At 40.0% G+C, this 19,060-nt stretch overlaps 1 protein-coding gene across 2 annotated transcripts in view; it reads left to right on the top strand.

Moving 5' to 3' along the window:
• LDB3 (LIM domain binding 3) overlaps window positions 1-19,060 on the top strand; it is a 141,209-nt gene that overhangs the window by 105,357 nt on the left and 16,792 nt on the right. For both annotated transcript variants that reach the window (XM_064145113.1, XM_064145112.1), the window contains 2 exons: window positions 1,635-1,799; window positions 13,367-13,485. In XM_064145113.1, coding sequence (XP_064001183.1) covers window positions 1,635-1,799; window positions 13,367-13,485 — 284 coding nt within the window. The remainder of the gene's footprint in view (window positions 1-1,634; window positions 1,800-13,366; window positions 13,486-19,060) is intronic.

Here is a 19,060-nt window from a genome sequence, read left to right as displayed (position 1 = left end):
AATTAGTGCATCTGAGAGAAGTAAAATAAAATGTTAGGTAGGGACAAAAGAAATATCTGCACAACAACAAGTAGAGAAAAAGGATCTGTGAAAGAATTTTGAAGGACTGAGTGGCTGAAAAACAGTTTGGGAGCTGTAAGCTTTTGTTGTTGTTGTTTTGGGTTTTGATACTTACTGTGCTAAGAAATTAATAGATTTTTTTTTGTACATTGCACAAGAAAATGCCATGATTTAAATTATTTTTATGTAATAGTCTGAAAAAGCAGATTGGAATTGGTTACCTTTCAGTGGCTTATTGGTGGATAATACCTAATAAGATCCCCAGTATTGCCTAAATATCAAATCAGATTGGAATTGGTTACCTTTCAGTGGCTTATTGGTGGATAATACCTAATAAGATCCCCAGTATGGCCTAAATATCAAATTAGTTTTTCATATTCTAGTTGTTTCTCCTTCCCCTCTCTGTTAGGTTTATTGATAAATGAATAATGAATGTACATACTTTTAATCTTTCATTGATGTGAAGCTCATTGCAATGGTCAGCAAAGAACCTGAATCTTGTTACTCCCCTTAATGATTTTTTTCCATCTAATGTAAGAGGTGAACCTCCCAAAAGATTGCTTCAGTTCTAAGCATTGGATAGCTTTGACTAAACTATCTTCACAGCTGTCTATTGGATATCTTTGCCTCATTTGCCTATCCACAAGAGATTACTTTCACTAGGGCTGTTCTGTGTTAATTAGCGCTGGGTGCTCTTACAGCAGATGATAAAAGTTAGGTTACTGAAGTGGCCACAAGATACAAGACTAGATTTTTGTTATTCATTTCAATTAATCTGTTTTTAGTCAAATTAATTAGACGTTACTATTTCTCTGCGCTATGGTGTCTGTGCCACAGCAGCACAAGAAGGGCGTAAGGTTAACAACTCGCGCTCATCACACAGGTAGTTTTAAAACTGGCATTGTAAAATCATGTACTGCATTTTTCCTTTGTGTTTTGCATACTGTTCAGTGTGTAAAAAAGGCATCTTGATGGGTTGGCAGTGTAAGGTAAGGTGAATTTAGGTCGGAGATGAATGGACTCATTTTAAACCTCTTTCCATTATCTGTATTGAATAATACTGATTAAACCTAACACAAAACTATGCTGACTCAATTTCCAGCCTACTGGAACCTGCAGGAAACCTGCTGATAGAGGACTGTGATAATATCCTTTAAATTGCTTTTCTTCATCTAATTAAACTTTACTCCTAACACAAACTTCAGCTCCAAGAGCAAATATATGCTGAAATTTATCCAAGCTCCAAGAGTTTCTGAAGGACTCTTTGTAACCAGTTAAGCACTGCATGCCATGTTTCCTACCACTGGCTTTGGTGGGAGCAGGACTTAAGTGCTGTGTAACACCTGGGATAAATTTCATTCAAGCAGGATCAAAACTTAACTGCAGTCTTAACTGCACATCTGAAAAGGCCTAACAAGTATCTTTTTTTTCTCTGCATAATTGTGCTTTTCCCTGCAGTAACACAGCCTGCTACTATGTTTGCAGGTTCAAACATAGTAGGTTTTATGCTCTGTATTTAAATATGCACCTTCTTAAGATGCTTCTTGTTTTATTTAATTTTAACTCTTAATTAGTACCCCTGTTGAGCATGCTCCAGTGTCTACCAGTGCTGCCTCTACTCCTGTACCACATGCTTCAGCACCTCAGCCTGCTACTGCTGCTCAAATTACAACCAGTATGATGACACCACCAGCAACCACCTCAGTAGTGCAAGAGTCTTTCTCATCCTCCTTCCAAAGGTAATGCTTCTTTGCTTTGTCCTTTTGCATATATACTTTAGTATGGCTCTGTAAACGCTGCATACACATTCTTAACTTAAGAATGTAGTATGGAAAAGCTCTAACCTATTTTATATGCTTTTATGTATTTTGGTGTAGGGTTTTTTTCTTCTTTATTTAAAGTACATTGTTCATTTGCAAAATAAAACTGCCCTGAAAAAGAAAAGGTGGCTTTAAATCTACAATATAGCTTACATTTTCAGAAAGCAGTCCTAGAGTTAAAACTAGAAATGTTTTTTTTTCATCACCTGTAATAAAAAAAAAACTCCTCATAATAGTTCCAGTGCTTGGATGAAGATTCTTCTCATAGTTCTTCTGCAGTAGGATGTGCAGTGGAAAAGTAGGAAATGTCATTTACTCATGTGATTGAGCTTACCCCATCATAGCAGATGGCAATTAAGAAATGGTGGACAATGAGCAATATGTCAAGCAAACCATGTATTTGATGACTGACTTGGTCCTTAAGGTTGGTTAATTTCTATTATTATATTTACTCTCTTTGCTCTGAGAAGATTTAGCTATGGAGCTAAGGGGAGTTTCAGGGAGCTGTGTGTTCATAATGCTTGTAGCACAGCAGGAGTTACAGTTCTCAGTTAAAAGTTGTCAGTCTGAAGAAATGTGGGATTTATACTGCTGTCACATCACAGTAATCTTGGAGATAGTAAGAATTCCTTTGATGCATATTACTGTTTTTTTTGCTACCAGAATATTCCTAAAATATCTCTTATTTATCATGGTTTTTAAATCCAAGGAAAAGCACACTTCCAGTAATGTAAATTACCTTTAAAAATTGAGACCAAAGATGTTGCCTGTCATCACAGCTTAGATTTCTGTAAATGGAATTGAAAATGTTCACTTGGCTCTATTTCTTCATAATTTTTTTCTAGTTTACTTAAACTACACCAGCTACTTAGATTCTCCCTAGAGCTTGTTTTTACCTAACTGTGACCTACCGGATTCCAGTGTTTTTATTCCAGTGCAAGAAAAGCAATCATCCAGTCGGCAAAGGAGGTTTGAATAAGGTATCATCCTGTAATTCACAACTGTGCTGTAAGACACTTTCACATGAAATAATGATAGGCGTTAAGTAATCTTTATCCCTCAGTTGAAACTCTATTATGAAGAAAATGGATTAGCTAATCTATGCAAAAGAGGTTCTGCCTCAACACAAGGGGGAACTTCCTTACTGTAAGGGTCGCAGAGCACTGGAACAGGCTCCTCAGGGAGGTCGTGGAGTCTCCTTCTAAGGAGACTTTCAAGGCCTGTCTGGATGTGTTCCTCTGTGCTCTGTGTTAGATAGTATTGTCCTGCTCCAGCAGGAGGGTTGGACTCAATGATCTCTTTGGGTCCCTTCCAACCCCTAACATCCTATGCTTCAAAAATAAATGCTTCTACTTAAATAAACCATGGCAGTGAGTTGTGTTTTAAACAGGAGAATCTTTTGTTTGGTACTGCTTTCATATTAAAAGTTCACACTCAAACATCTTCAGACCTTGCACATGAAAACATGTGTCATTGATAAAAGACCTGTCCTGAAACACTGTCTTAGTCTGTCTGTCTGTCTTAGTTACCAGTAGACTCTTGGTTTGAGATTTTGCCATAATGTGTGCATTTTGTCTTGTGTTCTATAGGAATGTGCTTGGTTGTGGTATTCTATAAGTCTGCAGATGTATGTTACAGAAAACCTGTTCCTGGTAACTATGCAGCAGTCCTCCTCTATCTGAACTCTGCAAATTCTGATGTCACCATTTTTGTCTCCATTAAATTATGTTGTACATTCTTTCATGCTTTTACTGTGTCTTCTGCAGAGTCCTTGCACCCCCCAGCTCTCTTTCACAGCCTAAGCCTTTCCATGGGCCCAAGAACATGTCATTAGCAGCTTCCACTATTTCATCTGCTATCTCATCTCAGTCTAGGTATATCTGTAAAGCTCTCTTCTTTTTACTTAATTTGGTTTTACTCTGTATTACTTTCTTTGATGTAAGGTTTTCAGCTTCTTAAGAAATTTGCTTGGCAGGGACTATTGAAAAGAAGGATGTTGAAAAGAGTAGCCTTTTTGCTTTCACGTTAAAACTGAGCTAGGAAACACATACTTTTTGCCATGTTAAAGTGATAATCACTTTTTAGTGACACTGGGTGAGAAGGACAGACTTTGGTAGCTGTTTGTTTCCACCAAGGATAAAAACAACCACCATAGGATCACAGGAATGGCACACCTTCTTTTATCGTGCTCTTAACCATGACTAATGAAAGACCAGATAGCATAGGTAGCATCTATTACCAGAAAGAGAGAGAGCTGCTTTACTGCCTCACTGCTGAACCTTTTCATTGCTTTCATTAACACCTTGTCAAAACTAACAGAGGAGAAAGTGGTAGATTTTAACATTCATTTTTGAAAAAACAACCTTCAGAAATAACGAGAAACTGAATCAGCAATACAATTGAAATTCTAATTATCTATGTCCTCTTATCTCAATCATGGAATTGTTTAGGTTGGAAAAGATCTTTAAGATCACCAAGTCCAACCATCAACCCAGTACTGCCAAGTCCACCACTAAACTATAGCACTCAGTGCCACATCTACCTGTCCTTAAATATCTCCAGAGATGGTGACTCAACTCCTTCCCTAGGCATCCTATTCCAAATTGTGATGGTTTGGGTGTTCCCCACCCCCCCACACTTTAGAAATCACCCAGACTAAACTCAGCCAGCTCTGGAAATATGAATGCAGCTTATATTTACAGCTTAGCACAATATACAAGCAGACATTTACAGTAGATACAGTTATATACAGAAATATACAAGGTAAAAAGGTAATACAGAAACACAACTCCCCTCCCAGAAACCTCAGTCCCCAGGAGGGGCTCTCAACCACCCCTTCACCTTCCCCCCACCCCTCTCAACCTTACCCCAGTCCCAAGGAAGAATGGAGGTTCAGCCAGGGGGTTAGGAAGCAAAGTGGATTAGTCCAAAATGGAGGGGGAGGTTAGAGAGATGCAGCTCAGCCAGCAGCCCAAGTGAGAGTGATGCCGAGTGTGTTATCTATGTTTTGAGTTATGTTTTTATACATCTCAGCAAGCCTATGAGTGAAGCAGACATCACCATTGTTTCCTTTTACAGACTGTAATCTAGCTCTTCTCACCAAAACATTCTAGCCTGCTTCAAACTAGCACACCAATGTTTGACTGCCCATTTGGTGAAGAGGTCGCTCCTATTATCCTATTTAAACCTGCGGGCGTTTCCTCCTGTCCTCTCTTCTGTTACTCGGAATAGTACCCAGTGTCTTTCACAAGTGATTCCTACACTGCTTTTTCATTCAGTCTTGTGATATGATTAGGTGCTTAAATCTCCCTAGTACTATTCCGTCCAGCTTGTTTCACTATGAAATCTCTTTTAGTCGGTTGGAATGATAACTTATCAAGGTGAGAAGAGGGTCTGTGATGGTTTGGGGGTTACCCTGCCCCCCCACACTTTGTATTTGCCCCAGCTAACTCAGACGGACCCTGGGAATAGAGATGAAGCAATTTATTTACAGCTAGCAGAATTCAAGCAGCTATTTACAATATATACAGTTATATACAATTATATACAGAAATATACAAAGGATAAACAATACAAAAGCACAACTCCCCTCCCAGAAACCTGAGTCCCCAGGAGGGGCTCTCAAACCGCCCCAACACCTCCCCCGGCCCTCTCAACCTTACCCCAGTTCTCAGGAAGAAGAGAGGTGCAGCCAAGAGGTTAGGGAGCAAGGTTAGTAGGAGCAAGGTTAATGAGATGTGACCAGGTCTGAAGGCACAGGCAGAAGAGAGGAACAAAAAATGGAGAAAAAAGTCTTTCTTCTTCCCAGAGTTCTCAGCGAGACTGTGAGAGAAGTTGACATCAATTGTTTTCATTTCACTGCCTGTTATCTAGTTCTTTTACCAAAACATTCCAGCTTGCTTCAAACTAGCACAGGGTCCTACATAATTGTAGGTGACGGTTAAAAGCCTCTTATATACCAGGGAAAGACCCTTGTTTCCTAAGCAGCAATAACTGTGCATATTTGAGCTTGATTAAGTGCTGGCATAACACACCTGTTTATTCTGAGCTGCAGAAAATACTCAGTTTTACTCTTGCTCTCAACTAAGGCATTAAATGTATCCATCAGACAGAACGTGAAGTTAAATTGAAGCCTTGGTGACTACTCTGGCCAGACAGAGGATTTTTTTTTCCATGTTTTATCATTTTTTTTAAATCATTGGGCCCATGTAAATCTTGCTGTGAGAGGTTTATTCTCACATACCTGCAACAAAAAATTCCTTGGCATTCTATTAGCTTCAGGGAGAATTTTACATGATATTTAATAATAGGTCTCTGAAGCCCACACATAATAATACTGTCTGTGATACTTTTTATTTCTGAAATATATGCAGATTTCCTTGAGGCTAGCATTGATGTCATAAAAGGCTTTAGTTTTTCCCATTCAAGACAAACACATTATGAAAAACTTTGATTTAATGCACAATGTTGGAGGAACACAGAAAGGTAAAACCACAGATTCACTTCTTCAGTTATAAGACCATACTTGAGTAATCTGAAAACTTTGGGAAACCCTGGTGAATCCTGGCATTGTGAGCTTTAAAATCCATTATGAAAGTGGTAAATCTCTGCGTGCCTTTCAGAGACAGTTCATCATCATAGAAAATCCTTAAGAGAAGACTGCCCAGAAGGCATGTTTTCATAACATAACCATTTTGTGCATGCACACTTATTTTTAGCTGGAGGCTATTCATTGAAGAATCTCATCATTCATTTATATTAATCACAGAATTATGGACAGGCCTTCTGATTACTGAAGCAGACACTCTTCACATTGTTAGCTACATGCAGTACTTAAGTGTAACAGTTGCTTGGGACAGATAGACAACTGCTGGCATAACATTTGGTGCAAGAAATAGATGCAGACAGCTTTTGTTAATTCTTTTATGGAAGAGTAGATTTATTCCAAAAGGTGTATTTCCATTGCTGTCTTGGAAATGACAGTTAACAAACAGCTATGTATAATTTTCAGCTAATAATTTAGCATAAAAATAGCCATTATTTTCTGACAGCACTTGCATGGCTATCTTTGAGCTAATATAATATTATTTTTTGATTGAGTCTTTATCTGGTTTACTTCAGTTTCACATTCCCTTATTAGGGAGAAAGGAAGCAGTGTGAGGCCTCAACTATAAATTCATTTGCAGTTATGTATCAATGTGGACTTAATGGGTGTGAATCACAGTTTTAATGATTCCTGAGGATAACAAAGTCACTGTGAGATGTTAAAATATACTTTCAAATCAAAAGTCTGTTTTGTCCAGCATTAGATTGTCATGGACCATTTTTACCCTTCCCTGCCCCTTTGAAAGGATCAGTTTGTCTGGGGAAGCTATGCATCTCCATTCTTGAAGGTTTTGAAGACACTGAATGAAACACCAAGCAACCTGGTCTGGCTTCAGACTTGGCCTTGCTTTCAGCAGGAAGTTGGCTGTGAGACTTCCTAATGTCTCTTGCCCCTCAGAAGACTCTGTGAATCTGTGAATAACCACTGTCCATTTCAGAAAGCAATGCTTTAATTGGAATACTAAGTCCTGTTGCTTGTACATGACGATCATTTAAGTCAAATATGTAACATCTACAGCATATCAGCATTAAATGGTATTGCCCTAAAATCTTACTTTCCAGTGGATGACATGGGTGTCATACTGATACATGCTTCAAGCTATTACCAGCAAACAAATACTATTGTCTTAGCTAATACCTCTCTTGGAAGTTCAGCTGTTCATCAAGCCTTGGGACAAAAAGACACATCAGACATTTGTAGGACCTGTAAAATATTGTTTCCTTGATAATTGGGTACAAGAAGTGAACTCAGTTTTTGGAGGAGTTCTGTATTTGAAGGGCTATGTTGAAGCTGAAATCTTCATCTTTATCTTTGTGCTCTACTTCCATGGTTGTTTTTTAAACTGTCATGTGTATAGCCAGTGTATTCTAAAATAAGAGACTGGAAGTGGTTTCTAAATTGATTTATGATTCAATTTTTTGAGCATCTGATTCTTTTCATTTAGAAAGCAAGCAGTACGTTAGCAGTTTCAGCTTGACGTACACTGTTGAAGCACTGCAGCAGTATTTCATGTCATTCCAGTTCAAAATAAAATATAGGTGACCTCAGTTACAGCAGTGTCCCCTTCTGTAAAACATGCTCTAGAGATAGAAAGGGGCTGAGGTTTTACCATCCTTATTCCACTGGTTGTTGGAGGGTTTTTTTTCATTCTAGGTACCTTAAACAGGCCTGCTAAGAAAATACAGGGTTTCTTCATTCATGTCTTTATTTAAATCTGATTTACAACATCAGTAGATCCAACTCTATAGTGATTTTGCTTTTGTGAGCAAGGCCATATGCATAACAACTAACATGAGTTAAATATTTATGATGTTCCTAAAGAGGAGTAGTTTGAAGTTAGTAATTAATCCTGAACTGATCCTGTTACTTTTTCATTGGCAATGTTACCTTTCTTTTTCACTTACAGTCTTACTTACAACGAAGAAAGCATAGCAGGAATGTTTTAAATAACCTGTGAAGCTCTTTATGCTTATTCCATCTGGAGGCTAAAAGCAAGGCAGCCAGTGAGACAGCACCATGGGGATAGAAAAATGGGAGAATGATACAGTTACCATTATGATTCTGAAAGGAAGGTGTAGTTTCTGTGATCCTAGAATTTTAATCCAAGCATTGTGTCTGTGGCAAAAGGAAGAGAAACTCTTCTTCAGAAGCCAGGAAAATAGCTGACGTACGGGAAGCCTCTGGTAATTCTGGCAAAGGCAAGGTGTGCTCCTATGTGATGTGATGTGGTTGAAGCCATGTAGCCCAGCACTCCTCTGCATTTAAACAGGAGCTGTATTCATTCTGAATCTTCTTGTTTCTCAGGTCATGCATTGTGCAGGCTTTAAAGTACTTTCCACATTTACATGAATTTATGTTCTCAAATGATGCTGTTGCCCCGAGACAGGAAGAAACAAATCTGTTTACCTAAAACCCTGTTTAATAAATGAACAGTAGAATGGTACTGTTGGGGGAAGAGTTGAATGTGTTGCCTTGATGATGTTGTTTTAACTGCTTCCAGATAGTCTTTTCTGTTAGGCTGTCCTAGTTGCCTAATAAGCTGGGAAACTTAACTCATCACTGGGATTTGGTTCATTCAGGATTTAAGATTTGATGCAACTTAAGCTTATGACAATGACAAAAAGAAAACTCAAATGTATTCTTTTTTTGTGCTAATACAAATAAATAGTGAATTATCCAGATTACACTGATTCCTGGCTTAAATAAGCAAAATATAATGTAATAGTGAATGTAAATTATCCAGATCACACTGATTCCTGGCTTAAATAAGCAAAATATAATGTAATAGTGAATGTAAATTATCCAGATCACACTGATTCCTGGCTTAAATAAGCAAAATATAATGTAATAGTGAATGTAAATTATCCAGATCACACTGATTCCTGGCTTAAAGAAGTAAAATATAATGTAATAGTGCATGTAAATCATCTAGATCACACTGATTCCTGGCTTAAATAAGCAAAATATAATGTAATAGTGAATGTAAATTATCCAGATCACACTGATTCCTGGCTTAAAGAAGCAAAATATGATGTAATAGTGAATGTAAATTATCCAGATCACACTGATTCCTGGCTTAAAGAAGTAAAATATAATGTAATAGTGCATGTAAATCATCTAGATCACACTGATTCCTGGCTTAAATAAGCAAAATATAATGTAATAGTGAATGTAAATTATCCAGATCACACTGATTCCTGGCTTAAAGAAGCAAAATATGATGTAATAGTGAATGTAAATTATCCAGATCACACTGATTCCTGGCTTAAAGAAGTAAAATATAATGTAATAGTGCATGTAAATCATCTAGATCACACTGATTCCTGGCTTAAGCAAAATATAATGTAATATCGATCTTGTTTAAGTATTCACATTTACTGTAGCACTTAAGAGCACCTCTTATTTGTAATGAAATTCAGTGTAGGACAAGATATCCCCAATCTTCTTGTCATCTTTTTTTTCAATACAACTTTTGTCTCATTTTAGTTTCAACCGACATTCTTCCACCTCCATCAGCTACCAGTCAAAGAGGTATAAAAATGCTTTGTGCAGCTACTCTACCTTGAAAGCACTTAACAAACCAGTTTATTGCTGCTAGCAGGCATCTAGTGAAGTGTTAACATAAAGATGATCTGCTTTAAAATCTTTACTCTTTTTTTTTTTCTGACAACTAATAGTTACCAGAGCAAGTATTTAATTTGCTGCCTGTCACATGCCATTGGCTGCTACAGATAAATTCAGTAAGGGTGCTTTCACTGCTTTTTGAGATGCAGTTGCTTCCTGTTCCATTAAAGCATCTTTGCTCCTTAGGATATCTTTTTATTCTTCCTTTAATTATTCTTTTTCCTTTTTTTCCTCTCTTTTAATCACATGCTGTTTCCTTTTCTTCAGCAGAAGTTCTGATAAATCTTTTAACTTCACTAAACCCCTTAATGATGTACTGTAACACTTGGTTTCTCTTTGGCAAGCCTTTTTATCTTCCTTACTGTATTTAATATGCATCACACACTTCTAAAAGAGCTCAATAATTGACTTCTTTTAATTTTGCCGTGATTTTGGAACTATGACTATGGGGAGTTCTGTACGTGTTGGTTTGGGGTTTTTTCAGCTTCATTTCCCTGAACATGCAAAGCAATCTAGCAGAATGGTATTATCATGCTATTAATTTTTGTAAACATTTGACTCTTGAATAACCATTTTTATCCCTAATACGGCTCAGAACTTCTTTATGTATTTTGTGCATTGAGAACTTCGAATGAGTCTCTCTTCCAATGGACCTGCACATCTGGGAGCAGACCTTCCTGTGTGTATGCCATTTTCAGATTAAGGCTATATGATACATGATTTTAAATCTTTCAATCCACACTGTAAACACTGATCACTGATCCCTTATTGGTAAGTATGTTTTACTGGTTGTGATGGTTTGGGCTCTTACCCGCCCCCCCACACTTTGTATTTGCCCCATCTAACTCAGACGGACCCTGGGAATAGAGATGAAGCAATTTATTTACAGCTAGCAGAATTTACAAGCAGCTATTTACAATATATACAGTTATAGACAATTATATACAGAAATATACAAAGGATAAACAATACAGAAGCACAACTCCCCTCCCAGAAACCTGAGTCCCCAGGAGGGGCTCTCAAACCACCCCAACACCTCCCCCGGCCCTCTCAACCTTACCCCAGTTCTCAGGAAGAAGAGAGGTGCGGCCAAGAGGTTAGGGAGCAAGGTTAGTAGGAGCAAGGTTAATGAGATATGACCAGGTCTGAAGGCAAAGGCAGAAGTAAAAAGACAAAAATGGAGAATGTTTACTTCTTCTTCCCAGAGCTCTCAGCGAGACTATGAGAGAAGTTGACATCAATTGTTTTCATTCCACTGCCTGTTATCAAGTTCTTTTACCAAAACATTCCAGCTTGCTTCTAACTAGCACACTGGTTTTCTCTCTAGTTTACCTTGAATGGTAGGTTTTAAACAAGGAGATGATGGCATTTTAAAAGCTGTGCGTGAAGCCAGTGTACAACTTTGTCTCTGCTACGGTAGGAACAATGATCCTCTCTCCAGTGACCCTGGGCACAGAGCATTCATATTCACTATGAGTGAGGAGGTTATCAGTAGGAAATAGATGGCTAGAATGGAAAGTAGAAAGTGTTGCTGTGCTAAGAATAGCTTTGGTGGTTACAAATCACAGTACACAACAGAATTTACAGTGAATACAAACCTGCTAAAATAGTTTACTTTGGAGAGTCCTGTTCACTCATGGTGTAGTGCACCCAAATCTGCCCTGAGCCCTAAACTAAGTACAGAAATAATTAGCTATAGTCATTGCAGCAGTAGCTATGTTTCTAGGTCTAACTAAATAGACAAAATAAATTGGCCTGAAGAGCAGCGCTGTGGGGACTGGATCTACAGTAGAAGCACTGCCACAGCCACAAAAAGCTGTGTTGTGAGGGTACATTTATTTAGTTCAAAATTAGAAATCGAGATTTTACTTTTTGTCAGGATATTTTTCACCTGTACTGCAAGGAATTTGCTGGGTTTGCCAGATGTAAAAATTATAACATTTTCTCTCCAGACAGCATCTATTTCCACTGTTTAAAGAAAGTACAAGTCAAGATGTACCAATGGTCTGACACTTCCTTCCTAATGCTGATGAGTGTTTTCCTGTAGTTGAAGTCACAGGTAGTGAAAGTGAAGGGGAAAAGAATGTAAAACACTTTTCAGGATAAGAAGGATGTTCAATACTGAATGTTGGTTTTATTACTGCACACACCTCTCTATCTGTGGCTTCCATTCCTTGTACCTCTTTATTCTCTCATGCCTTGTTTCTGCTGCTCCTTTAGTGCTTTATGAAGCAAAACAACAATAGAATAGAACACAAATAGAATAGTTACAAATAGAATCATCTTAAGAAACAGGCAAACAGAAGAAGCATATAGAATCATAGAATCAAGCAGGTTGGAAGAGACCTATAAGCTCAGCCAGTCCAATCTAGCACCCAGCCCTATCCAGTCAACTAGACCATGGCACTAAGTGCCTCATCCAGTCTTGAACACCTCCAGGGACAGTGCCTCCACGACCTCCCTGGGCAGCCCATTCCAATGGCAAATCACTCTCTCTCTGAAGAACTTCCTCCTAACATCATTGTGTTACTATAATCAAACTGAGAATTGCCATCTGAGCCATAGAAGACAGGAAAACTATTTCTTCTTGATGCTTGGAATCCTGAGCAAACATTTTTAATCTAGGAATGCAGAAACTGCATTATAACATTGCATCTCATGTGCTTTTGGGTAGGCTGAATTTGAGCATTAGAAAAAATTAATATAAATAGTGGTTTCAGTCTAAACAGGGAGAAGTTAGTTTTGGAAATATTTTTAAAGGGTCACTACAGACTTCATGAAAAGAGTGTAGTGCTTAGAAACAGTAGTTAGCATTCATAGCAGAAGTAATTGTGCTGAGCCAGTATCTTATTTTAAGTGAGTGAGGTGTCCCTCACTGATTAATCTTAGTTGAGAAGAGACCTGTTTGTTTGTGGAGAGACATTAAAAATAAACTTTTAAGCATGTTCCTGATATCAGATCCCTTGTTAAACTAAATTCCTTCAGTAACTTTGTCACATTCCTTCAGTGAGCTGTTTTCTGTGCCAGTGAGAGCAACTTGTCATTAGTTATAATTCTTATTTGGCTGGTTTTTCTTTCCAAAGAATTGTCCAAGCCTTTCTTAGCAATGACAAAGACTGACGAACCTCACAGTATTCTCTCCGTAGCTCTCAAGGACAGTTCCTCTTGGAGTACTTTGGAAGCTGCCAGTCTGATATTTCATAATTAGTAACTTTTGCTGTTTCTAAAATTGCTCATAGCTTTGTTTTGCTTTTAGAAACACAAGCCAGTCATATACACCAATGCCAGTTTCTGGAAGCTACAGTGAAAATCCTGCTGCTTCAAAACAGAGAGTTGTTACTACTGCCAGCATAAAGCCTTCTGTCTACCAGCCAGGTAAGGTGACTGGAAAATACTGAAAGGATTCAGAAAAGAATTGCCTGTGCATTTCTTTTAGAAACAAAAAAGATCATTTAAAGAATGCACATTTTGCAACAGGGGACACACATAGCATGAAAGATTTCTCTGCATGGAACCAAATGGCTGCTAGTCGCTAGTATTGCTTGAGATGATCTGAAGAAAGAGGGTTATGTTGTATTTGTATTCTGCTTTGGAGTCGAAGTGTGGAACCAGTTGGGGGGAGGGGGATAAAAGCAAGGGGAAAGGCTGTAGTAAAAATAATTTTTAGAAGTAGTACATTTGGATAATAACTCAGCGTGCCAAATTACAAGCCCAATAACACTTCAGAAATACAGAACAGCTTAAGAACACATAGGTCAGGAAGGAAGGAGATAAAATATGTGAAAGTGGTTTGAGTAGGATATATTTGCAAAATATATGAGGCCATATCTCAGACTTACATTTGAAATCAAGAATGACCTATTAAAGTACTTCATAATGCTATTCTTCCATTTGTTGCAGACTAAGTCACTGAAGGAATACATTTGGTTATTCATTCAGGTGGAAAATATACTCATTGATGTTGTTTTAATTCACTTTGCATTAATGTGTTGCAAATGGAGTGGACTTCTAAAACCTTTGATGACTAAAATGTGAATTTTTAAAGTGGATAAATTAAATGAGGCAGCAATATAAGTCTAAATGCAGTTCTGTTTCAAATTAAGTTTGTTCTGATCTTAACAAGAGAATAAAAAAGTTGATTTATATCTTGATAGTCAAGTAAATATGTGAAGGCTAAAATCTCTAACAGTCTTAAACTCTGTCTTCTGTAATGCTCTCATCCTGGACCTACTGAAACAAAACCAATGCAGAAACTTAGGCATCAAGCAGACAGACAGATTGATTAATCTTTATATTTGAGATATAAAGGTAGAAAAAACCCCTAATTTAGAGTTACAATGAGCTATTTAAGGGTCCCAAAGTAAATAAAGATTTCCACCTCTCCTCATTTGCAGTTGGTTAGGTGCTTCAGCATATATTTGCCTTCAGTAAGAACATGGTTTGGGGGCAGGGTGAGGTTTTTTTTGTCATGCAAAGAAGTAAAGATAAAGAGAATTTATTTCAATAATGTAGAACACAGCAAACCATGACAAGTCAAAGTATCTCCTAAGTAACACTGATAGATACTAAGCACCATGCATTTGGGGCAATTATAAACTCAATATACAAACCTGCCAGAAATAAATCTGTAGCTATATCCAAGGAGTAGTTAGAATCATAGAATCAGTCAGGGTTGGAAGGGACCACAAGGATCACGTAGTTCCAACCCCCCTGCCATGCCCAGGGACACCCTACCCTAGATCATAGAATCGTACAATCAACCAGGCTGCCCAAAGCCTCATCCAGCCTGGCCTTAAACTGTCAAATTAGACTTGGAATGAGAAGTAAAGTTTTTGTTTTCTTCTGTGATGGTCATCTTTGCAATTCCTTATTTCACCTAAAATCATAGAATGAACCTGGTTGGAAGAGACCTCCAAGATCATTCAGTCCAACCTATCACCCAGCCCTGTCCAATCAACTAGACCATGGCACTAAGTGCCTCAGCCAGGCTTTTTTTGAACACTTCCAGGGATGGCGACTCCACCACCTCCTTGGGCAGCCCATTCCAATGCCAATCACTCTCTCTGTGAAGAACTTCCTCCTAACATCCAGCACAACTTGAGACTGTGTCCCCTTGTTTTGGTGCTGCTTGCCTGGAAGAAGAGACCAACCTCCACCTGGCTACAGCCTCCCTTCAGGTAGTTGTAGACAGCAATGAGGTCAGCCCTGAGCCTTCTCTTCTCCAGGCTGCACACCCCCAGCTCCCTCAGCCTCTCCTCATAGAGCTGTGTTCCAGGCCTCTCCCCAGCCTTGTTGCCCTTCTCTGGACCTGTTTCAAGCCTCAGTGACCACCAATGAAGGCTTAAAATAGCCAGTACAGAAACTATGTTGTGTGTCACCATGTATACAACGAGCTATATGTTGTCTGCTCACCTGTAGAAAGCTCTTTGTTTTGCAGGTACTGCAAGGATATGGTATACTCTAGATGACAGGAGAAAATTCAGAATAATATGTCATGGGATATATTACAAAGACAAAATTCAAATAGCATTAAAATTGGAAGTGAAAGAATAAATAATTCTCCATATATCATTTAAGAGTTTGAAATAGACAATAAAGGAGTCTAAACTTCCTTTGTAATTGGACCCCAAAGGGGCTTAGATACAGGGGATTACAGACAGAGATTTTATTGAAGTTTGTTTTGTTTTTCTGTTGGGTTTTGTTATTGTTGTTTTGGTACCTTTTAGAGTTCTATGTATTTAATGTAGTAGCATTCCATACTGGTTTTGGAACAAAAGATAGCTCTAGGAACAGTTGCCGTTGCAGTCCTGAGCAAAGATGTTGAGATACTGGAACATGTCTAGAGAAGGGCGGCGAAGCTGGGGAGAGGCTGAGGGTGTGCAGCCTGGAGAAGAGGAGGCTCAGGGCTGACCTCATTGCTCTCTACAACTCCCTGAAGGGAGGCTGCAGCCAGGTGGGGTTGGGCTCTTCTGCCAGGCAAACAGCAACAGAACAAGGGGACACAGTCTCAAGTTGTGCTGGGGGAGGTCTAGGCTGGATGTTAGGAGGTAGTTCTTGCCAGAGAGAGTGATTGGCATTGGAATGGGCTGCCCAGGGAGGTGGTGGAGTCACCGTGCCTGGAGGTGTTGAAGCAAAGCCTGGCTGAGGCACTTAGTGCCATGGTCTAGTTGACTGGATAGGGCTGGGGGCTAGGTTGGACTGGATGATCTTGGAGGTCTCTTCCGATCTGGTTGATTCTATGAAATAGATCATTGCCAAATAGGTATTTTCCTGTCACTGATAGGGAAGTACTTTGAAACAAACCACCAAGACAGAAAACTTCCCTACTCAATTTTGTCAATGTGTCTAAAGTCTCTCTTGCAGTATAAAATGCAATCTCAATGAGAGGACCAGCTGTTCTCAAATAATGACATACGAGATCTCTAAATACATCTTTTCCTTCCAGTCTGAAGGGTTTTGCAGTGACTGCACTCTCACTTTAGCAAATAATTCCTTTTACTTCTATTTTTTAAATGCACTGTGTGAGAAGGCTGAAATAACAGCGATTGCCATCAGGATTTCCAGTGCAGAAGTTAGAAGAGGAATGAATGCTTTATGGTAGCCCTCAGTGCTAATGGGATTGAGAGCAGTTGCTTCTCTTAAAAATGTCAGCCAGCAACAGTTTCATGCATGCAATATCCAGAAACCTGAATCAGCCACTAAGAGGGCTTACGAGACTATTTTATCCTGTCTGAGACTGAGAATAAATAATGGGACTGAATCTTGCTGACACCGACACTGCATAGTTATCTGGCTCAGGTAGGGGTATTGTGATGGTTTGGGTGTTCCCTGCCCCCCCACACTTTAGAAATCACGCAGACTAGACTCAGCCGGCTCTGGGAATATAAATGAAGCTATTTATTTACAGCTAGCACAATATACAAGCAGATATTTACAGTATATACAGTTATATACAGAAATATACAGGGTAAAAGGTGATACAGAAGCACAACTCTCCTCCCAGAAACCTGAGTCCCCAGGAGGGGCTCCCAAACACCCTTCCACCTTCCCCCTGCCCCTCTCAACCTTACCCCAGTCCTAAAGAAGAATAGAGGTTCAGCCAAGAGGTTAAGAAGGGGCAGGAGGAAGGTGCAGGGGTGGTTGAGAGCCCCTCCTGGGGACTCAGGTTTCTGGGAGGGGAGTTGTGTTTCTGTATTACCTTTTACCTTGTATATTTCTGTCTATAACTGCATATACTGTAAATATCTGCTTGTATATTGTGCTAGCTGTAAATAAATAGCTTCATTTATATTCCCAGAGCCGACTGAGTCTAGTCTGGGAGATTTCTAAAGTGGGGGGGGGGGGGGCTGGGTACACCCAAACCATCACAGAGACTCAGAGGGAAGTGGACATCACCACTGTTTCCCTTTCACAGCCTGTGATCTAGTTCTTCTCACCAAAACATTCTAGCTAGCTTCAAACTAGCACAGGTATCAGTAAGTCTGAGCTTTGAAGCAGAAGACTGCTGCTCTAACCTAAGTCGGGTGAGGCGTTTCTGCTGTTAAAAATCTGTTTTCTTCCTGCCAACTCCCAGCTCTCGTTTTTTCCCCGCTTCTGCCCTCTACGCGTCAGGACCCTTTAAAGAGCGCAGGTTCTTGCCTTGTCCACCAGGTGGCAGACAACAGTTGCGTCTGCCTCGCCTGGAGCCCTCTCCGCTCCGGGCCGCTGCCCTCGCGTGTTTCACAGCGACTCGGACGCCGGGTTTCACTGCTGAGTGGCCTGAAGACCTAAAAGAAAACAGACCTTTCCTTTTAAATCAGTAACACCAAAGGCGGCCAACTCGTATATGTAAAAGTGGTCCTGCGTAAAATCATAGAATCATAGAATCAATCAGGTTGGAAGAGACCTCCAAGATCATCCAGTCCAACCTAGCACCCAGCCCTGTCCAGTCAACTAGACCATGGCACTAAGTGCCTCAGCCAGGCTTTGCTTGAAGACCCCCAAGGTGCCTCCACCACCTCCCTGGGCAGCCCATTCCAATGCCAATCACTCTCTCTGGGAAGAACTTCCTCCTAATATCCAGCCTATACCTACCCTGGCACAACTTGAGACTGTGTCCCCTTGTTCTATTGCTGGTTGCCTGGGAGAAGAGGCCACCCCCCACCTGGCTACAATGCCCCTTCAGGTAGTTGTAGACAGCAGTGACGTCACCCCTGAGCCTCCTCTTCTCCAGGCTGCACACCCCCAGCTCCCTCAGCCTCTCCTCATAGGATTTGTGCTCCAGGCCCCTCACCAGCTTTGTTGCCCTTCTCTGGACATGTTCCAGCACCTCAACATCTCTCTTGAATTGAGGGGCCCAGAACTGGGCTCTGCTCTTTTAGGACGTCAAAGTGCTGGGACAGGTCCTGAGAAGGGCACAAAGCTGATCAGGAGGCTGCAGCACCTCCCCTGTGGGAACAGGCTGCTGGAGTTGGGGCTGTTCAGCCTGGAGAAAAGAAGGCTTCGGGAACACCTCTTAGTGGCTTCCAGTACCCGAAAGGGACCTACAGAAAGATGAGAAGAGACTTTTTACAAGGGCTTGTAGTGGTAGGATGAGAGGGAATGGACTGAAGCTCAAGAAGCATTGGTTTCGTCTGGGTATTAGGAAGCAATGCTTTACAGTGAGGGAGCTGAGACACTGGAACAGACTGCCCAGGGAGGTGGTGGATGGCCTCTGCTTGGAGGTGTTCGAGGCCTTGGGCAAGCTGGTCTAGCAGGAGGTGACCCTGCCTGTGTCAGGGAGGTTGATCTTTAAGGTCCCTTCCAACCCAAACCATTCTATGAATCTATAAGTCTGTGAAAGAGGTAGAAAGTTTCAAACAGATCTCATTAAAAATCTGACTGAATCCTGAGCACCTGCAGTACTGAACCAGCAGGATCCATGTCAGCTTTCATTTTTCATTCTTCTCAATAAGCATCACGTCCTCTTAGA

The sequence above is a fragment of the Pogoniulus pusillus genome, chromosome 6 (assembly GCF_015220805.1).
Source record: "Pogoniulus pusillus isolate bPogPus1 chromosome 6, bPogPus1.pri, whole genome shotgun sequence".
Lineage (NCBI taxonomy): Eukaryota > Metazoa > Chordata > Aves > Piciformes > Lybiidae > Pogoniulus > Pogoniulus pusillus.
The sequence above is the reverse complement of the archived record's forward strand: the minus strand, read 5'-3'. Positions and strand labels throughout refer to the sequence as shown.